At 42.2% G+C, this 17,560-nt stretch overlaps 1 protein-coding gene across 12 annotated transcripts in view; it reads right to left on the bottom strand.

The window, feature by feature from the left end:
- LOC125723787 (uncharacterized) overlaps positions 1-17,560 on the bottom strand; it is a 102,680-nt gene that overhangs the window by 36,089 nt on the left and 49,031 nt on the right. For 5 of the 12 annotated variants that reach the window (XM_049000564.1, XM_049000562.1, XM_049000560.1 and 2 more), the window contains exons 1-5: positions 8,780-9,003; positions 8,189-8,530; positions 7,478-7,822; positions 2,881-2,979; positions 2,546-2,641 (exon numbers count right to left, since the gene is read on the bottom strand). The exons of 4 other annotated variants lie outside the window; for them this stretch is intronic. In XM_049000564.1, the coding sequence (XP_048856521.1) occupies positions 2,546-2,641; positions 2,881-2,979; positions 7,478-7,822; positions 8,189-8,530; positions 8,780-8,840 (943 nt within the window). In that variant the 5' untranslated portion in view covers positions 8,841-9,003. Of the gene's footprint in view, positions 1-2,545; positions 2,642-2,880; positions 2,980-7,477; positions 7,823-8,188; positions 8,531-8,779; positions 9,004-17,560 lie in introns of those variants that run through there. 3 more of the 12 variants (XM_049000556.1, XM_049000553.1, XM_049000555.1) reach the window with 3 other exon arrangements.

Genomic DNA, 17,560 nt, shown 5'->3' on the forward strand with positions numbered 1-17,560 from the left:
CTACTGGATAAAATAACATCAAGTTTGTAGGAATCCATTGGTTCTTGCACAACTTATCTTGATCGCCTTCGAGGAAATGTAAGATGAAATACACAATAATATCCTTAAATCAATAAAGTACCATCTCAATGCTGACACATATAATGACAACCTCAGCTAAACTTCCCGATTGTGCTTCTTCCAGTCAGCACTGGGATTAATGAAGTAACACGGCTTGTCCTACCTTAGAGTAATTCAGGAATTCATAAGCTGGATGGTTGTTAACTTTTGACAAACATACCACGGTAAACAGTTCTGAAACCAACAAGTTTCATCTGTCAGCAAGATACAAAAGCCTAGAATGTTTATTGGTTGGTTCACCTGCAGGTGGGAGTCTTGGTATACCCTCCCCCATTCCTCATTGCAGTTACATACCAGTTAGTTACAGTTTTACTTGGTTGCTTTGGACAAATTCTCAAATGAAAATTGTATTTCTCACAACCACATATATCTGCATATATATTTCTCACCCTTAAGCCAGTTTCTCACAACAGAATGTAATTTCATGTTGTTTTTATTAATTTACATATGATTTAGTTTCAGCTCTCATAGGATTTAGTCCAAAAATCTGTTGTATTAGTCATGTTGCCAAAACAATATATGCGCTTCTCATTTGTTTACTTGTACTCTGCAAAATAGTTAAACATATGTGCATCACATACAAAAATGTTAATGCAGTGGTCAGAAAGGTTCCTTTAATGATGAACTGTATAGTATAAAAAGAGAGGTTTCGTTGGATGATAAAAACAGCAACTGCTTGTCACCAGCCACACATTCATGTTTCTTTACTCACTGCAATGGATGCTACCTGTGATAACATCCCGACAAATTCTTGTAGAGTGTGGCCGACGCACACAAGATTTTTTTTTCCCTTGGTGTAATGCAAGCGAGCATATCAGATGTGATGTAGATGAAAATATGTGGACAAACAAGCAGGAGCAACAGGATAACATATGATGTATAGTTGACCTTCTTCATTCCAACATAACTACCTAAGACACTGTGCAAATTTTTACTGTAACATGATTTTTTTAAGCTTCCAGATATAGAGAAATGATAATGAAGTAAATTGAGGAAACTGATCCATTTTAATTCTTAAAATACTTCCATGGTATATTTTGACTAAACATTTTGACTAGTATGACTATAGGTAATGATACAAAGATTTCACATTTTAGAAGGCACTGACTGAATGGCAGACAGCTGCCTTTTGAAACATAAATGAATTACTTAATTTTGCTGGTTATCCAAATTATTGTGCTGCAATGGACAAATGGTTTTGGGAAATGTGCAAGCAGTTGAAAAACCTCAAGACTCTTTAAAGAAACTGTCCAAAGCGACGAAAAAAAACTGTAAAGGCCTGGTTTTGTTATTCTCTTGTTAACTACCCTGGGTAAGAGTCGCCCGTATTTTTTCAGGAGGTATAAACCTCTATTTATTACATCCTTCAAGAAATGAGAGCAAATGTCATCAGTAAGTACTTCCATGAAATTTTTCCTTTAAGGCTCTTTATACTAGGCTTGGGTGACATAATTTTTCATACTATCATATCTTCCAGACATTTTTATCAAGACATATGGTACTTTAATGGCATTTTGTGTTGGTGATGTACAAGTCACACATTTACTAAGGAAAACCCTGGCCCCTCTTGGAGCTGTGGCTACCAATTTTCACTATACTTATGTAACCCTGTGAGAGATGGTATTAAGACTTATTTATTTTATGTATCTGTTTCATTGCTTAAATTAAGTTTTTTGTAAATTTGGGTTACCCCAGAATTTAAGGGGTTAAATTCTGTTTCGGGCAGATGTGTCTCTGGTCATGTGAGAGGGGAGGAGAATAACGGCGGGAAAGGAGGGTCGGACAAAGGACCCCGGAGCAAGGTGAAGCGTGTGTGCGCAGGGGACGGACAGTTTCCAGCTACGGAAAAAAAGGGATGGACCGGCTTATCTGAGAGCCTACTCCCAGGAGCTGCCTCGAAGGAGATAATCCAGACAGTGCCCCAAGTTACCGGAGAAGCTTGGGGTTCCTCCGGCACCGAATAAGCGCCGACTCACTGCGCCAAAGCACAGAAACAGGCCTGCAGCGATTTTTTTTTCCATTTTCCCTTTTTGTCTTATTCCATGGACACAGGGTGGCATGTTTATTTTTGTGCTTTTGAAAATACTCAGTTATTTGTAATCATTGGGGTTGGCATATGTTTATATATTGCTTTGGTTGATTTATTATATATATATATATATATATATATATATATATATATATATATATATTATTTTTTTCTGTTTTTATTAACTTCAGGGTGTTTGCATTTGGTCGATTGTTAATTGTGTTATCTTAGAGTTTTGGATGGTAAGGAGGGCGACAGAAACAACAAGCCGGTGTGGGACGCACCCAGGGCCCCTTTCCTATAACTGCAGTGTGCAGGGAAAGGGTGCTACACTTATAAATACTGCCACCCTATTGTACATTAATCAGTTAGTATGTCCCCATTTTATAAACTCACCTTCAGTTACACCCCACAGGATGAACGCTATGAAAACCATGAAGGATGGAACTGTGATGTATAAACAGTGATACAACACAGGTTGTTTGCTTTCACCTATAAACAAAAAGTATACAAAAACTTAACCACATTCGATTTAACATCAGATGAGAGAGTTCATTCAAACTTCAACATTTGCATTTAGCAAGTGAACCCCTGCAGCATAAGTGGTAATTAGAAACGGATGCGATTTTAAATGATAGAAGAGACATTCCATAGTGATTCAGCAGATCTTTGACCGGTGATTTACTGGCTGGATTTGGAATTAAGGCCAAATATGAATTAAAGTCACTTACCTGGTAGTTTTAAATGCCTTAGAGAGAAAGCTGTGATTAGCACTACAGGCGTAACAGCAAAACACAGCACTAAAATCAACCAGTGCAGGGATGAATAGCCTAAAAAAAAATCAAATTTCATTAAGCATTTTTCAAAAACACATGTTGCTTAGCATACTGTACTTTAACTGACACAAAAGGCATGCAACATGAGCATAAGCAACTCATGCAACCCGTCAAGTCATTTCCTAAATTGAAGCACAAATCTTCACCTTTCTCAGATGGGTGTTATTTCAGAGATATTTTCACCTCATACTGAAAAAAGACATTTTAGTACCCAAAGGAAAATGATTTTAAGTGTATTTTGACATTGAAGTCATACAGCGAATCCTCAAGGTCAGGGGACACAAAAAGGAAAGAGGAAATGGATAACAGGAATGATAGACACAAATCAGTCGGTAACAAAAGCTAAGGCCAGGAAGCCAGAATATCTGTCCTAGAACTAAGCAGTAAAGCAGACATCAAAGAAGTGGGATTCAAACTGAACAGGAAGGGTAGCAGGGAAAAACATCCTCACTAAACCCAAAGAAGGAGCAGCAGGCACACAGGGAGCAATCAAGACCGTTCAGTAGAAGCTCATAGCAACAGCACAGTGCAATTCAGTGTGTCAATGAAGGGAAACCAGAAAGAGGAGTGTGACAGAACTGAGCTAATACTCAGGAGAGGAACACCTGACAAAGGGAAGTAGCTCAGTCCAGCCTCAGAGTTATGTACAATTATTAACAGTTACTGCACTTTATTCCAGTGAAATTCATTCTGCCGTTCTAACATGAAGTAAAAATAAAAAATATGGTATGAAATCATCAATGTACCTATTTCAATACAGGATACAATAGAAACATAGTGCTCACAGGGACACTTAGCTCACTAAAAATGCTGCAATTTTATTGTTTTTATAATAAAAATCATTACTTTACTCATTTGATTGTTTACAAAAACATATCATGTTAGAAACAGCCAGAAATTTTAACTAAAAGATAAATTTCATGAAATTAGTTGCAAAAGAGCTTATAAAAAGCAAAAGATCTTTTATAAAGAAATATATTTTCTTTATTTTTTTTTAATTTTACAAAACAATATAGGTAATTTTTTTGTATATTACTTATTTTTAATAGCCTCAAATAGTTGCATGATATTCAGTACTGAGGCTTATCCAGGCTTGTTTTGCCTTCTCTTTCAGCTCAGACTGAAAGAACCCATTATAATGCATTATAAAGGTATTTATAGTGTAGGATCACACATGTACATATCACAGAGCTTAAATTCCAGGTGGCCTGAGACAAGGCCTACCCTGGTACGAGAGGTACTTGCTGGCCTAGGCAGCAAAGGGGGGTTCGTGACCCCCCCCCCCCCACACACACACACACACACACAAAGAACCACTTAAACACACACAGATAACAAGGGAGGCCAGCACTCCAACTTTTATTGCCCAAAGATTTAGGGATCTACAGACAGCAGTGGACCCCAAGGACAGGGGTCCCTCGACTTGGCACACAACCCCTCCTCAGACATCCTGCCTTACATACCACTCACCCAACAGACCAACACCTTTAAGAAGGTTTTTTTTAAGTTTGGCTTTTGTATATCTGTATATTTATTTATTCATGACTACTAGTCTCAATATACAGATTTGTATGTGTTTGTAAGTATTTGTATGGTTATGTTTGTATGTGTCCTAACTTTCAGAGATTCTTTTTCTTTGTTTGACAAAACCCCCCTTTTTCTACCATATTCCTCAGTGGCCTTATCTGATCTTTGTGGCCGTTTGCAAGCTATTTGAGTTCTACCATCCTATATTAACAGAACTGAATTAAGGTGTATATTATCCATTCTGAGGAGAAGGTCAATTGAGATAATTCATAGCAAGCAAAATATGTTCCCAGATGTGCAATTTAAATTGGTATTACTACAGACTAACGGCCACACCTATCTAAGGGTAAGATGTGCTATTTGAATGTGAATATGTCTGTATAAAGTGTAACATCTGTTGAGGTGCAACCCAAACCACCTGTACCATATACTGATGTGAGTCAGTGACATTCAAGATGTAAGTAATTGTTAATTAATTATTATAGACGGTATGAGGTGTGAACCGCTAGGCTGGTATGGCATGTTTGGTATCAAACTGATGGAAAATCACTCCTGATTCCAAATTTGGTCAGTGGTTACCATGAAAATGGATATATCAAAAGTTACACCAACTTAATGAAAATCATCAATAAAGGGGGAATCAGTCTAGTCATAAATCTCAAAAGGACTGATACAGACCCCCTTCTGAAAGCCCGCCAAATGGATGGTCAGTCATTGATCCAGGAGTCGAATTCCTGGTCATTCCTATTCATGAACTTTAGAGTATAAAACCTGGCACCTCAGAACAAAACTAGGAGGAGAAACAGAAGACCATCAACCCGAAGGGAGAGGGGAGAACAGAAAGACCATCAGCCCAAAGAGATTGGTGGAGAACGTCAGCCCAGGAGAAGAGAAGCCCACAAGAAGCCCTCCTGAAGCCTGAAGACCCAGCTGGACAGAGAACTGCAACCAAGACAAAGCTTCACAAGGAGAGAGAATCAAAGGGGCTCCACTCCAACAACTGCTGCAAACACCGCGCCTCCCTGAGTGCCATCACCCGTCAGCTCATCAGCCTCTGCAACCAACTGCCAAGACCCCCCCTGCCCCCCCCCCTTCCCCCCCCCCCACTCTGCAACCAAGTAAACCAACTTCCTTTCATTTCTAACAACCTAAGATGTTCTGTTAATCTGCTATATGACTTTAGGGTCGTTTTTCCACAAACTGTGCTTGCTTTGCAGAACAGTATTTCTCTTTAAAAGGTTACTCATTTAAATCTAGTCATTGCATTTCCATAATTACATTGTTTGTGTCTATTCCGTTATTTCGTGTTTATTGTTTGTATTAAGTCTAATGTCTGTCTTATGTTAGTTGTAGGAATAAATGTATGTCTTTTACACAACTTCAGCCTCCGTTCATTGAGTGCTCACAATAGTCCCTGTCTGTGCGATCTGGCTACTACGCTCTGAAACCTCAAACTCGCCTGAAATATCGCGAGACATCGGCAGTGAGGGGAGCTTCACTACAGATCGTTTACATTACCTGGTGACGCAGCTCGCTGGACGAGCCTGCTAACCCAGGTTAAGTGATACTGGTTATTAATGAATTCCATTTAAGTCTCACATTAACAGACTCACGGGGATTCACAATTGAGTTTGGAGGAGCCGATCATTCGGCATAACAATTGGTTAATAATCCGCATTAAATAATAATTTATTAAAAGTTAATTAATTTCAAAACATGTTGGTGGAGATATTAAAATTTACCTGAGCTAATAATTCCTACAATAGTGCATTACAGAGGAGCTTCATAAAGCATTCATTATGCATAATACACATGGCTATGTGTTATGCCTTTTGATAAATACTTATAAGCATGTTTATAATGCTTTATACTACGGGACCGTTGAATGCTTGAATCTGATTGGCTGACGAACGTTCTGAGGTGTGCAATTATTTTCAGATAAACGCACGGCGAACGTAGTTCCAGGTAGCTCTCTTGACCGCATTACAGTTCCATATCACTTCGCATAGTTAACTGTAATAACGGAAATTAGCATACAGTACCTATACAGCACACAGGACTAACAAAAACAACAACATGACAGACGATTTTCCGAAAGTAAATTTTAATACTTACGGTGAATATGAAACTTTCAACAACTGGGCTGCAGCAGTATTAGTTAGCCTAGTCTACCAACTTAAAGGCTACACATGACATTTCTCACTAGCGAGGTAATAACAGCGCTGCATCTTAAAGCAGACTTACAGTTTAGAGACGGTGCTTCAGAACACTGTTGAGGGACACACAGAGGTAGCCTAATTCATACAAGCTCTCTCTCTCTGTTTCTCTGTCTCTCTCGCTCTCTTTCTAATAACTTCATTATTAACTGCATTAGTCTGCTATCAACGGCTCAAGCCTCCATTGCCAGCTTTAAAATGACGTTTTGGAACTAGCAAAAGAGTCGTTGGATGAGATGCGGAAGAAATAATCCTACTCACAATAGCGATTTAAGTAGAAAAACCGGACGAATCCCTTGAAATATATCATCTGATCGATGTCTTGAGGTGTGGCAACCGTAGTATAAGCGGAATAATTGACTCCGGACCGTTGAATTATTAGAAAATAATGCACACCCGAGGTGGTAATGGGGAGCCGATCCACCTCGGGTGTGCATTATTTTCTAATAATTCAACGGCCCGTCGTCAATTATTCCTTACTTATAAATGCATTATTGTTATGAATGTTTGTAAATTTTAAACTAATTTAATAATTGTTAATTATTATTAACAATGTGGCCAAAGTGTTACAAAAAATACATTTCCAAAGGAATATTCAGTATTTAGGCCTGTTTCATTTTGTGTGCATTAAAGCCTGTTAGAATACAGAACACTCATAATCTGTATATAGCAGACTCTAATAAAAATTAAATCAATCACAAAACATAATGTTGAGAAACATATTAAAACAATTTCTTCTGGTGACTTACCCAGTGGTGATATCCTGACTGTTGTATTGGCAGAATCAGTATTTGTGTGGACTTCACACATGAAATCTCCATTGTCTTCAGTCCTGACTTTCCACAGTTTCATTGAGAAATTTCCTTTGGGAATTTCCTCAATGAAGAATTCAGCTCTTCCAGAGTATCTCTCAGGCTGAGACTCCGGTCTGATCTCTCCATCATAAAGAAGGACCAAGATGTCATCGTCTGTTTTTCTCCATTCCACATAAAGCTCTGTCACGTTAACATGGGTGTCCACAGAGCAGCTAAGAGTCACATCCTCTCCAGCATCTGCATAGACAGCCTGATCCGCACCAGTCACCACCAGTCGCTCTGGAACAAGAACAAGACGATTCGTAAATCTGATCTTTTTTGTTTTGCCAAAGAGCACAAGATGTTTCATCTCTTGTAGTAATAAATATCAGATTGATTAGGGTGAGTGTGAGCAGTGTGACACGTAGGGCTGTACATATTGTTTAATAAACAATTAGTAAACGTGTTCAGGAACCTTGCAAACAGGTGTGTGATGATACTGAGTGGCTTGGACATATTGAAAATTGGTGCTTTTTTCTTTACTTGGTACTCTACTGTAACTTGCAACATTAAGTTATAAGTGCTGCAAAGCTAAACTCGGACAAACCGGCAATTTTTGAAAATCACCCAGATGACTGGACAGGAGCCTAAGTTGGACTAACTTACCTACTTGCTGTATTGCCACCCGCTTTTCATGGTATTCCTGCTCTGTATAAACCACACACTTGTACACTCCTGCATCTGCAGTCCTCACACCCTCAAGCAGTAGAGAGAAGTTGCCTTTGGGGATTTCCTGAGAGAACTGCGCTCTGCCCCTGTATGCGTCTCCCTGTGATTCAGGTCTGCTGTGACCCCCCTGGAATAGGTGCACGATGGTGTCTGAGTCAGTCCTCCTCCAGTCCACCTCCAGCACCTCCAAAGGCAGGGGTCTGTCCGCAAGGCAGGGCAGCAGTACAGCTCCTCCCAGCCGGGCTGTTAGAGGACTAGCAGAGCCGAGCAGCTGGAAACCTGCAACAGCAGCACTATATGTAAAATATCTACCATCTACTTTTAGATGGCAAATAACAGACAAATCATCGATTATAAATTATCTACGCATAAGCATATATTTCCACGATAATTAGTACACCAAAGTACTTTTCTTAAAACCATCTTAATCATGGCCCTTAAATATTATATGCCCAGCATACGAATACAGTAGGTAAGAGGATGTACTATCATACGAGTTACATGGTACATAATTTGCGTGATACATACCGTCAGTGCTAACGACCATCCCGAAAAAGATCAAAGCAAGGACGAGACTTCTGATCTTCATTTCCAGCTGAATGGTTATTCTGATTATGTTCGCAAATTATCGTTTCTATACGACGGGGAAAAAAGTAATATTTTAAATATATATACGCTTGATTTTACACACTTCGAAAACACACTTTCGGCTTCAGTTTTGATTGTACTTTCACCTATTACCTAACACGCGATGTTAAACAAAGGGGAGGAAATAAACAAACAAAAATGTTGAATAACCAGCCGGCCCACCTCTAGAATGCAAATATTACTATAGCCTTACATAGAGTTACTCCTGATCGAGTTACGTACGATCACATATACTTCCAGGGTCCATAGTAAATAATGCACATTAATTAAGAGATGTATAAAAGCGGACGTAGTAGGACATTACTGAGTGTATCGTTTTTTATTATAAAGTGCTGTGATTTTTATGTATTTATTATTATTCACTCTAGAGTACTATAGTTTGACTCCGGTGGTCCAGCTGTTACGGGACATTCAGGACGCCCGTGTTCCCCCGTAGCACGCTGATTTGAAATCATGACGTCATTTCGCTACGCTATTTCTGCGCACACTACTCTTCTAGAACAGGGGTGGCTAATTTTATCCAGAAAGTGCCAGTGTGTATGCAGATTTCCTTAAACAGGTAAACATATTTTGTGTTTCTTGTCTGCCTGATGTCAGACCTTGGTCTGAATTGTCGGCAGTAACTCGGACTCATTCTCGGTGAGAGTTGGACTCCACCAGGGCTGCCCTTCGTCACCGATTCTGTTCATAACTTTTATGGACAGAATTTCTAGGCGCAGCCAGAGCGTCGAGGGTGTCCAGTTTGGTGACCTCAGGATTAGGTCTCTGCTTTTTGCAGACGATGTGGTTCTGTTGGCCTAATTGGACCATGACCTTCGAGCCCCTTAGAGATAGGGTGAGGAGCTCAGTCATTCGGGAGGGACTCAGAGTAGGGCCGCTGCTCCTCCGAATTGAGAGGAGCCAGATGAGGTGGCTGGGGCATCTGATTAGGATGCCTCCTGGACGCCTCCCTGGTGAGGTGTTCCGGGCATGTCCCACTGGGAGAAGGCCCCGGGGAAGACCCAGGACACGCTGGAGGGACTATGTCTCTCGGCTGGCCTGGGAACGCCTCGGAATTCCCCTGGAGGAGCTAGATGAAGTGGCCGGGAAGAGGGAAGTCTGGGCTTCCCTGCTGAGACTGCTGCCCCCGCGACCCGACCTCGGATTCAGTGGAAGATAATGGATGGATGGATGGATGGATAGCAGCTCCATGATGAGACACATCACAGAAACTCAGATACACTCTATCCTTATCAGTGATCACTCACCGGTGTCTATCTCTTTGGTTAAGGACAGAGTCACACCATCGAGCAGGAACTGTAGACTCAATACATCTTTACTTAAAGAACAAGATTTTATCAATTATTTCAAAAATGAATGGGCAACGTATTTCGATAAAAATGATCTAGCAGAATTCTCACCATGTGTTATCTGGGAAAGAGGAAAGGCAGTAATGAGAGGAAAAATAATATCTCATTGCTGACATAAAAAAAAGAAAAAGCACATTTAGCAGAATTAGAACAGAAAATTAAACCATTAGAAACAGCTTATGCTTCCTAACTGCAAGACTATATAATTAGCAACTTGAGAAATCTAAAATTGGAATTTAATGAACTAAATGGTGATAAGAAACATTTTCTGGTAGAAAGATTACCATTGGAGAACTTCGAACAAGGCAATAAATCTGGAAAATTCCTGGCTAACCATTTAAAACTAAATTAAGAAAAATCAACAATTTGTTCTATTAAAGACTCAATGGGGAATATAACTCATGATCCCCGACAAATTAATAAATCTTTTACAGAATTTTATGAAGCTTTATACTCAACAAAGAATAATATATCTATTTCTTAGCAATATAAATCTGCCAAAGCTAAATGTTGAACAGATTACTGTTTTAGACTCTCTATCAATATCTGAATTCAATGAAGCCCCAGGTGCTGATGGTTTCCCAGCAGAATTATACAAAGTATTTTGGCCAACGCTAGCACCCGTTTTTATCAGAATGGTTATTCAAATTCAGAATTATCACTGTCTCCAAACATGCCAATATTAGCCTGCTTCTGAAACCTGGTAAAGACCCAACGCAGACATCGAGCTACTGCTCAATCTCACTCATAAACGTAGACCTTATAATTTGCAAAGTCCTTGCCAAAAGATTAGAGAAAGTTACTCCATTTCTTGTACATTCTGACCAAACAGGTTTTATCAAGGGTAGACACTCAGCCAATAATACACGTAGACTATTAAATGTTATAGACTACTGCTTCATTAACCAATTAGAAACCATGGTTATATCTCTAGATGTAGAGAAAGCATTTGACAAAGTAAATTGGAAATTTCTATTTGCAGTTCTACATAAATTTGGATTTGGTTCATCCTTCATAAGCTGGACTAAAACACTATACAGCTCTCCGAATGCACATGTTAGGACAAATGAACTAATATCTCAAAGCTTCCGTTTGCAGAGGGGCACCAGGCAGGGCTGCCCGCTCTCTCCCTCACTTTTTGTTATCTTCATTGAGCCAGTAGCAGCGGCAGTTAGACAAAATTTACATATTAAAGGAATTCAAACAGAAAAAATAGACCATAAGATAAGCCTTTATGCAGATGACGTATTACTCTTTTTTAGGAACTCACCAGCCTCTCTTCTTAAGACAATATCACTTATAGATAAGTTGCCATCTATATCAGACTACTCTGTCAATTGGAGCAAATCAACAGTTTTGCCTCTGAATTGTAATTTCCAAAACACAACTGCTACTCTGTTGCAGTCAGGTAACCTTAGAATACATTACACAGGACAAAGGATGTTCCAAATGGGTCTTATACACTCAAACTTATGCACCCACTGCTCAGGTAACTTTATGGAGAACTACATGCACATAAGGTCCTGCACACTGGTGCAGACGTTCTGTTAGAGGATATGTGAAGATCTATCAATATGGTTTAATTGTCATATCCCAACCTCACCCACACTGTGCATTTTAGAAGATGCAAGTGAATTAGATATGGAAGAAAATAAGGCACACATAATCCTTACTGCCTTAGGCATTGCAAAGAAAACTATCTTCATGAACTGGAAATAAAAAATTAATTTATGTATTACTTAGTATAGAAATTTACTTTTAGATCACATAAGTATGAGGAAAAAATCTGTTCCCTTTTGAAAAAAACAATTAGGTGAATTGGGTTCTCTCCGGTCCACACTGACCAATATATAGGGGAGGTTATCGGCTGTGGTCTCATCTCCTCGGGATCCTGGTGGGTGTCGGGGTTGGGCCCTCGAGCTATGTGCGTCTGGTGGCTTCTTGGGGCTGGGGGGCTGTGGCTGCCGTCTTGTGATGTCTGCGTGTCTGCCCTGGCTCGGGTGGTTGCTGCCTGGTAGTCATGGGGCGTGGGGTCTGGAGTGCTGGTGGTGGCAGTGGCTGGCCCTGAGATGGGCAGTTGGTCTCTTCGGTGCGGGCCTGGGTATGGGGTCCAGGGCTCTGGCGCCCGGGGTCTGGCCATTTCCTTGGTGGGTCTCCCCCCGGGGTGACGGCGGGCGGGGGGGTCAGTCTATGTCAGGGCATCCAGCCTGTGCAGTTTTGGGGGTGAATAATCTGCCACCTGGCGTTATGAATCCCAGCCTCTCTCCCCCCTCATTCAACAACATGCCACTCACACATGTAGGATGTTGGGGTGGGCGTATGCTATGCATATTACAGTGGGGAGGGCCATTTATGTGGCCTTACCCACTGTGCTGCACGGCCTTCTGCCTCCCCCTGTTTTAATTGCACTTTAGTCATCACATACCAGTATACACACAGGGCCTTGGGGGTGGGGGCATCACTCACCTGGCTGGTGGTATCACTCACCTCAGTGCTGCTGCCGCCCCTCAATTTTACTCACACCATATACATTGAGGGTTTGATGGGGGGGAGATGTGGAGGAGAGCTGTTCACAAGCAGCGCTCCTCTACGCTTCCCCCATCAATTTTAAATTCATCTTAGTTTCCCAACAGTCATACTCACCCCTGCACTACATACAGTCACACGCATCCAACACTCTACCTCTCTGGTACAGGTGCATGGGGAAGGAGAGTGGGCGCGTCTTCCTACACCCCTGCTTCCTGCCGGGGGTGGGGGGGTGAGCGCTTGGGTGGTCGCTCATCTGGCGGCGCCTTGGGGTCGCAGCTGGTGCCGGGTGTTGCATCCGTTCTCCCGCACGTCGGAGGGCAGTCCGGAGTGAATGGGCCTATGTCTTTCTGTCTCTGTGTATCGGTGTCTGTGTATGTTGTGGGAATGTGTGTATGGTCTATGTGCATGGCTGAGAGGTGTGTTTGCGGGGTGTCTGTGTGGATGGTGGGGGCCTGGGTCCGGGGCTTGATGCTCCGTTCTGGTTGCGGTTGGTCTCCTGGGCATGGTTGCTGGCCCCTTTCTTTGGGGTGGTGGCCCGGGGGGGGCTCGGGCCTCTCCGCCATGGGTGGGTCTCTCTACTGGGGGCTGGTCGGCCCCCGGCCGCCTGGGGTCCTAGGGGCTCTGGCCTTGGCTCATACGGGAGCGGCCGCGCCCTCGCATATGGGAACCTACCTCTGGTTCTCTGGGGCTCATGCCCTTTTGGCTGCGGGGGCTGCGTCTGGAACCTCCCTCCTCCCCACAGTTGGAGTGGGGCTGCAGCTGTCATTTCTGGATAAATTCAAATTTCTGAATTTATCCACTCTTGACATGTTTCTCACTTACTCTTCACTTACTCACTTACTTATTTTTCTTTTTTTCTGTTTTTTTTTCTTTTTCCTTCTTTTTTCTCCCTCCTAATCTGTCCCTCCTCTTCGGCCAGCTCACCCACTGCAATATTTTACATGTGTTAAAAATGAAATAAATAAATAAAATAAAAAGATATCGATCAACATGAGGGGCTATACAGAGTTTATAGAGCCCCACATGGTAAAGCAAACATGTTTGGCACAGCAGTGCATTCAGACCATGATTCTGCTTGCTAAAGCTGCCGGACAGAAGAAAGGTAAAAAAATATATATATATTTTCCAACCCTGGCTTTTAAGAGGCTCCGTAGTTACCAGCTTGACAAGCATATGCAATGTTTGTTATACAAGCAGCACTAGCATTCGTTGTTGGGTGCTAGTAAGCTTGTTAGCGTTATTTATGAGCCCTTGCTGGTGGATCAGCTGATTTCATGTAGACGTCTTTTTACAGCCCAGTTTTAAACGCAAATGCAGCTTTTTTAAATGTCATTAAAAATGCTAGCCAAAAGTAGCATCTGGTATGTATGGCTGTGTTAATGTAGTCTTGGGTAGGTATTTGATAGTCAGGACAGATTGCATCCATCATGGAGCTACAATATGCAAATGGAAATGCTATTGTAGCCCATACAGAGGAAGATCTCCAGTGCACATTGAATGCTTTCGCCAGGGCCTACAGACTTCTCGGCCTGACTATGAACATAAAAATGACAAAGGTTCTCCATCAGCCCCCATAAGACCATTCTACATGCCCACCAACAATAACAATTGATGGTGAATGTCTTGAGATCTGACAGGTTGCCAAAATCAAGGTGCAGCAAAGAAAGGAGAGAGTCACTGTCAAACAGGCTGCCCCACACCCTACCCCCAGCACCTCATATCCATGTCCACATTGTGACAAGGTTTGTGGTTCGAGAATTGGCCTCTTCAGCCATGTAAACATCCACAATGAGGAATCCTCAGGTGGACCATCATACTCGAGTCCGAGTGATTGCCGATGATAACTACCATCAGAGAGAAAATAATTGTCATCCAAACATCAAAGAGCAGCACTGTTACCCCTGAGAAGGTCTGACCTTGATTTACAGACCCAGGCTTTCTGGATTGAGTTTGCGGATCAAATCATCTGCAATATTTTTGTGTTCATCCTTCTTAAAGTTCGGCTTCTCTTGCATAGATTGTTCTATCTTTGTGGAATGGTCTCTCTCTCACGCGGAATACTGTACTGTATGGGAGAGACCAGATTCCATGTGGCAATTCAGCCTCCTTCGTGCTGTATCTAGTCCTTCTCATATGCGTATCCCCGTTCCCTCTCGCAATTTTCATTTGGCTTTTGTGTAGTTGGATGCCTCATAGTTGAAAACAAAGAAAGAAAAAGCAAGGAAGCAAAGCTGCTTTTATGTTTTACTTGCACCCATATGTTTTCTGCATTACATGCATGTTCTGCATTACTTTGCATGGACAGTAAGCAAAGTGTTAAGGCGTGGCATGGCTCAGGCGGGAAAAAAGGTGACAATCCACTAGCGGCTCCAAGACAAAAGGGGGTTTATTAAAGAAAGCAGAACACATATAATACACATTTGTATTTAAAACATAAAATACAAACAAATATTAAACAACAAATGCTATTTTATGACTGGCTGGTAGGTGGCTATCAACTCTGCATAACTCGTGAGTCATTTTAAAGGAGATGACAGCTTTTTTAAAATGGAAGTTGCTCTTGTAATTTACATGACATTTAAGCTTACATTACACGGTTTCAACATTTATCAAAAATCCATCCATCCATCCATCCATCATCTTTTGCTTAATCCGGGGCCGGGTCGCGGGGGCATCAGTCTCAGCAGGGAGGCCCAGACTTCCCTCTCCCCGGCTACTTCATCCAGCTCCTCTGGGGGGATCCCGAGGCGTTCCCAGGCCAGCCGAGAGACATAGTCTCTCCAGCGTGTCCTGGGTCCTACCCAGGGTCTCCTCCGAGTAGGACATGCCCGGAACACCTCCCCAGGGAGGCGTCCAGGAGGCATCCTAATCAGATGCCCGAGCCACCTCATCTGGCTCTTCTCAATTCAGAGGAGCAGCGGCTCTACTCTGAGTCCCTCCCGAATGACTGAGCTCCTCACCCTATCTCTAAAGGAGAACCCAGCCACCCTGCGGAGGAAACTCATTTCTGCCGCTTGCACCCGCAATCTCATTCTTTCGGTCACTACCCATAGCTCATGACCATAGGTGAGGGTAGGAACGTAGATCGCCTGGTAAATCGAAAGCTTCGCCTTTTGGCTCAGCTCTCTCTTCACCATGACAGACCGATACAGCGCCCGCATGACTGCTGACGCCGCACCGATCCGCCTGTCGATCTCCCGCTCCATCGTTCCCCCACTCGTGAACAAGATCCGAGATACTTAAACTCCTCCACTTGGGGGAGGACCCCATCCCCAACCCGGAGAGAGTATTCTACCCTTTTCCGGCTGAGAACCATGGTCTCGGATTTTGAGGTGCTGATTCTCATCAAAAATCTCTTTATCAAAAATACACATTATAATTTACACTATTTAAAACGACGTGCTGTGTAAAACATAGTAACTACGTAATTAGTCCTGCCGACCAACGCTGCGGCGTCAGTTTATGCCAGTCAAATGTGGACGGCGGGTGGGATCAGAACAAATGGAAAGGTTGCTTTGCTTTGGTAGTGCACCAAAACGGTGATCACTGGGGTGATTATGCTTCATACGACACCGTGTTTCCAAAATGATTGATTTCACCTCAAGTATATGTGGCACCCAGGAGTATTTGATTATAGAAAGGCACCCCCCCCCCCCCCCCAACAACGGTTTAGTTAATTATTTTGTTGTTTTTTGTGTTTTCATTGTTTTTGCTGTACTCATTTGCTGTGGTACTCCCTCACACTGGCTTGCGTTAACAGTAACCTGTGGTGCTATACCCTTTTACGCCAGAGGGGGGCAGTAATGGCGCATGGGAGACAGAGAGGCTGACTGCGAACCGTAGAAGCAGCTCAGTTCGAGCGCGAGCTACGTTCAGCAGTCAGCATGGTGTAGCCATTATATTTGATTATTATTTTCTGTTATTACAGGTGAGTTAAGTGCACAAGCATTAGATCGAAAGTGTTCTTGCTAATATTTCTAAGTTTAATGACTATTTTTATTGGTTTAGATTATACTTTTAGATCGTTTGTATGTTAGAAGCAGCTCAGTTCGAGCGCGAGCTACGTTCAGCAGTCAGCACGGCGCAGCCATTGTATTTGATTATTTTCTGTTATTACAGGTGAGTTAAGTGCACAAGCATTAGATCGAAAGTATTCTTGCTAATATTTGTAAGTTTAATGACTTTTTATTGGTTTCGATTATACTTTTAGATCTTTTGTATGTTAGAATCAGCTCGAGCGCGAGCTACTTTCAGCAGTCAGCACGGCGCAGCCATTATATTTGATTATTATTTTCTGTTATTACAGAATAAAAGCCAACCTGTTACACGCCAGCCCATTCTTTTGTCGTAACGTGTGTAACATATACAACCAGCTTTAAGCAGCACCTCCTGCTTACGGCTTAGCAGTTGTTAGCACTCCTTGCGGCCAACCACGGTGAGGATCTATGAGGAAACCAAAGTTATCATTGGCATGCCTAGTCCTGGATTGCCCCCTGCTGGTGCATGGTGGATCTCTGGTAGACTGTCATGTCTGTGATGACCCCAGTTGCAAACGTTTTGCAGATCTTTTCTGCCCTGCTGTCTGGGTGTGTCCATGTGTCCCTGATCCCACCCACCTTTACATCAGCATACTTCTCTATGCCAGCTGGTTAATTCCTATTTTAACCACATTCTGAAAAAGGCCTCCCAAACACTGAAGGAGGAGATCTTTACTTTGAATGTGTCTTGCCTTCTGTAGAACTACTGTGATTTTAAGTGTACTAGACCCTTTGACAGGTTGGTT

This window comes from Brienomyrus brachyistius, unplaced genomic scaffold (genome assembly GCF_023856365.1).
Source record: "Brienomyrus brachyistius isolate T26 unplaced genomic scaffold, BBRACH_0.4 scaffold51, whole genome shotgun sequence".
In the NCBI taxonomy this organism is placed as follows: domain Eukaryota; kingdom Metazoa; phylum Chordata; class Actinopteri; order Osteoglossiformes; family Mormyridae; genus Brienomyrus; species Brienomyrus brachyistius.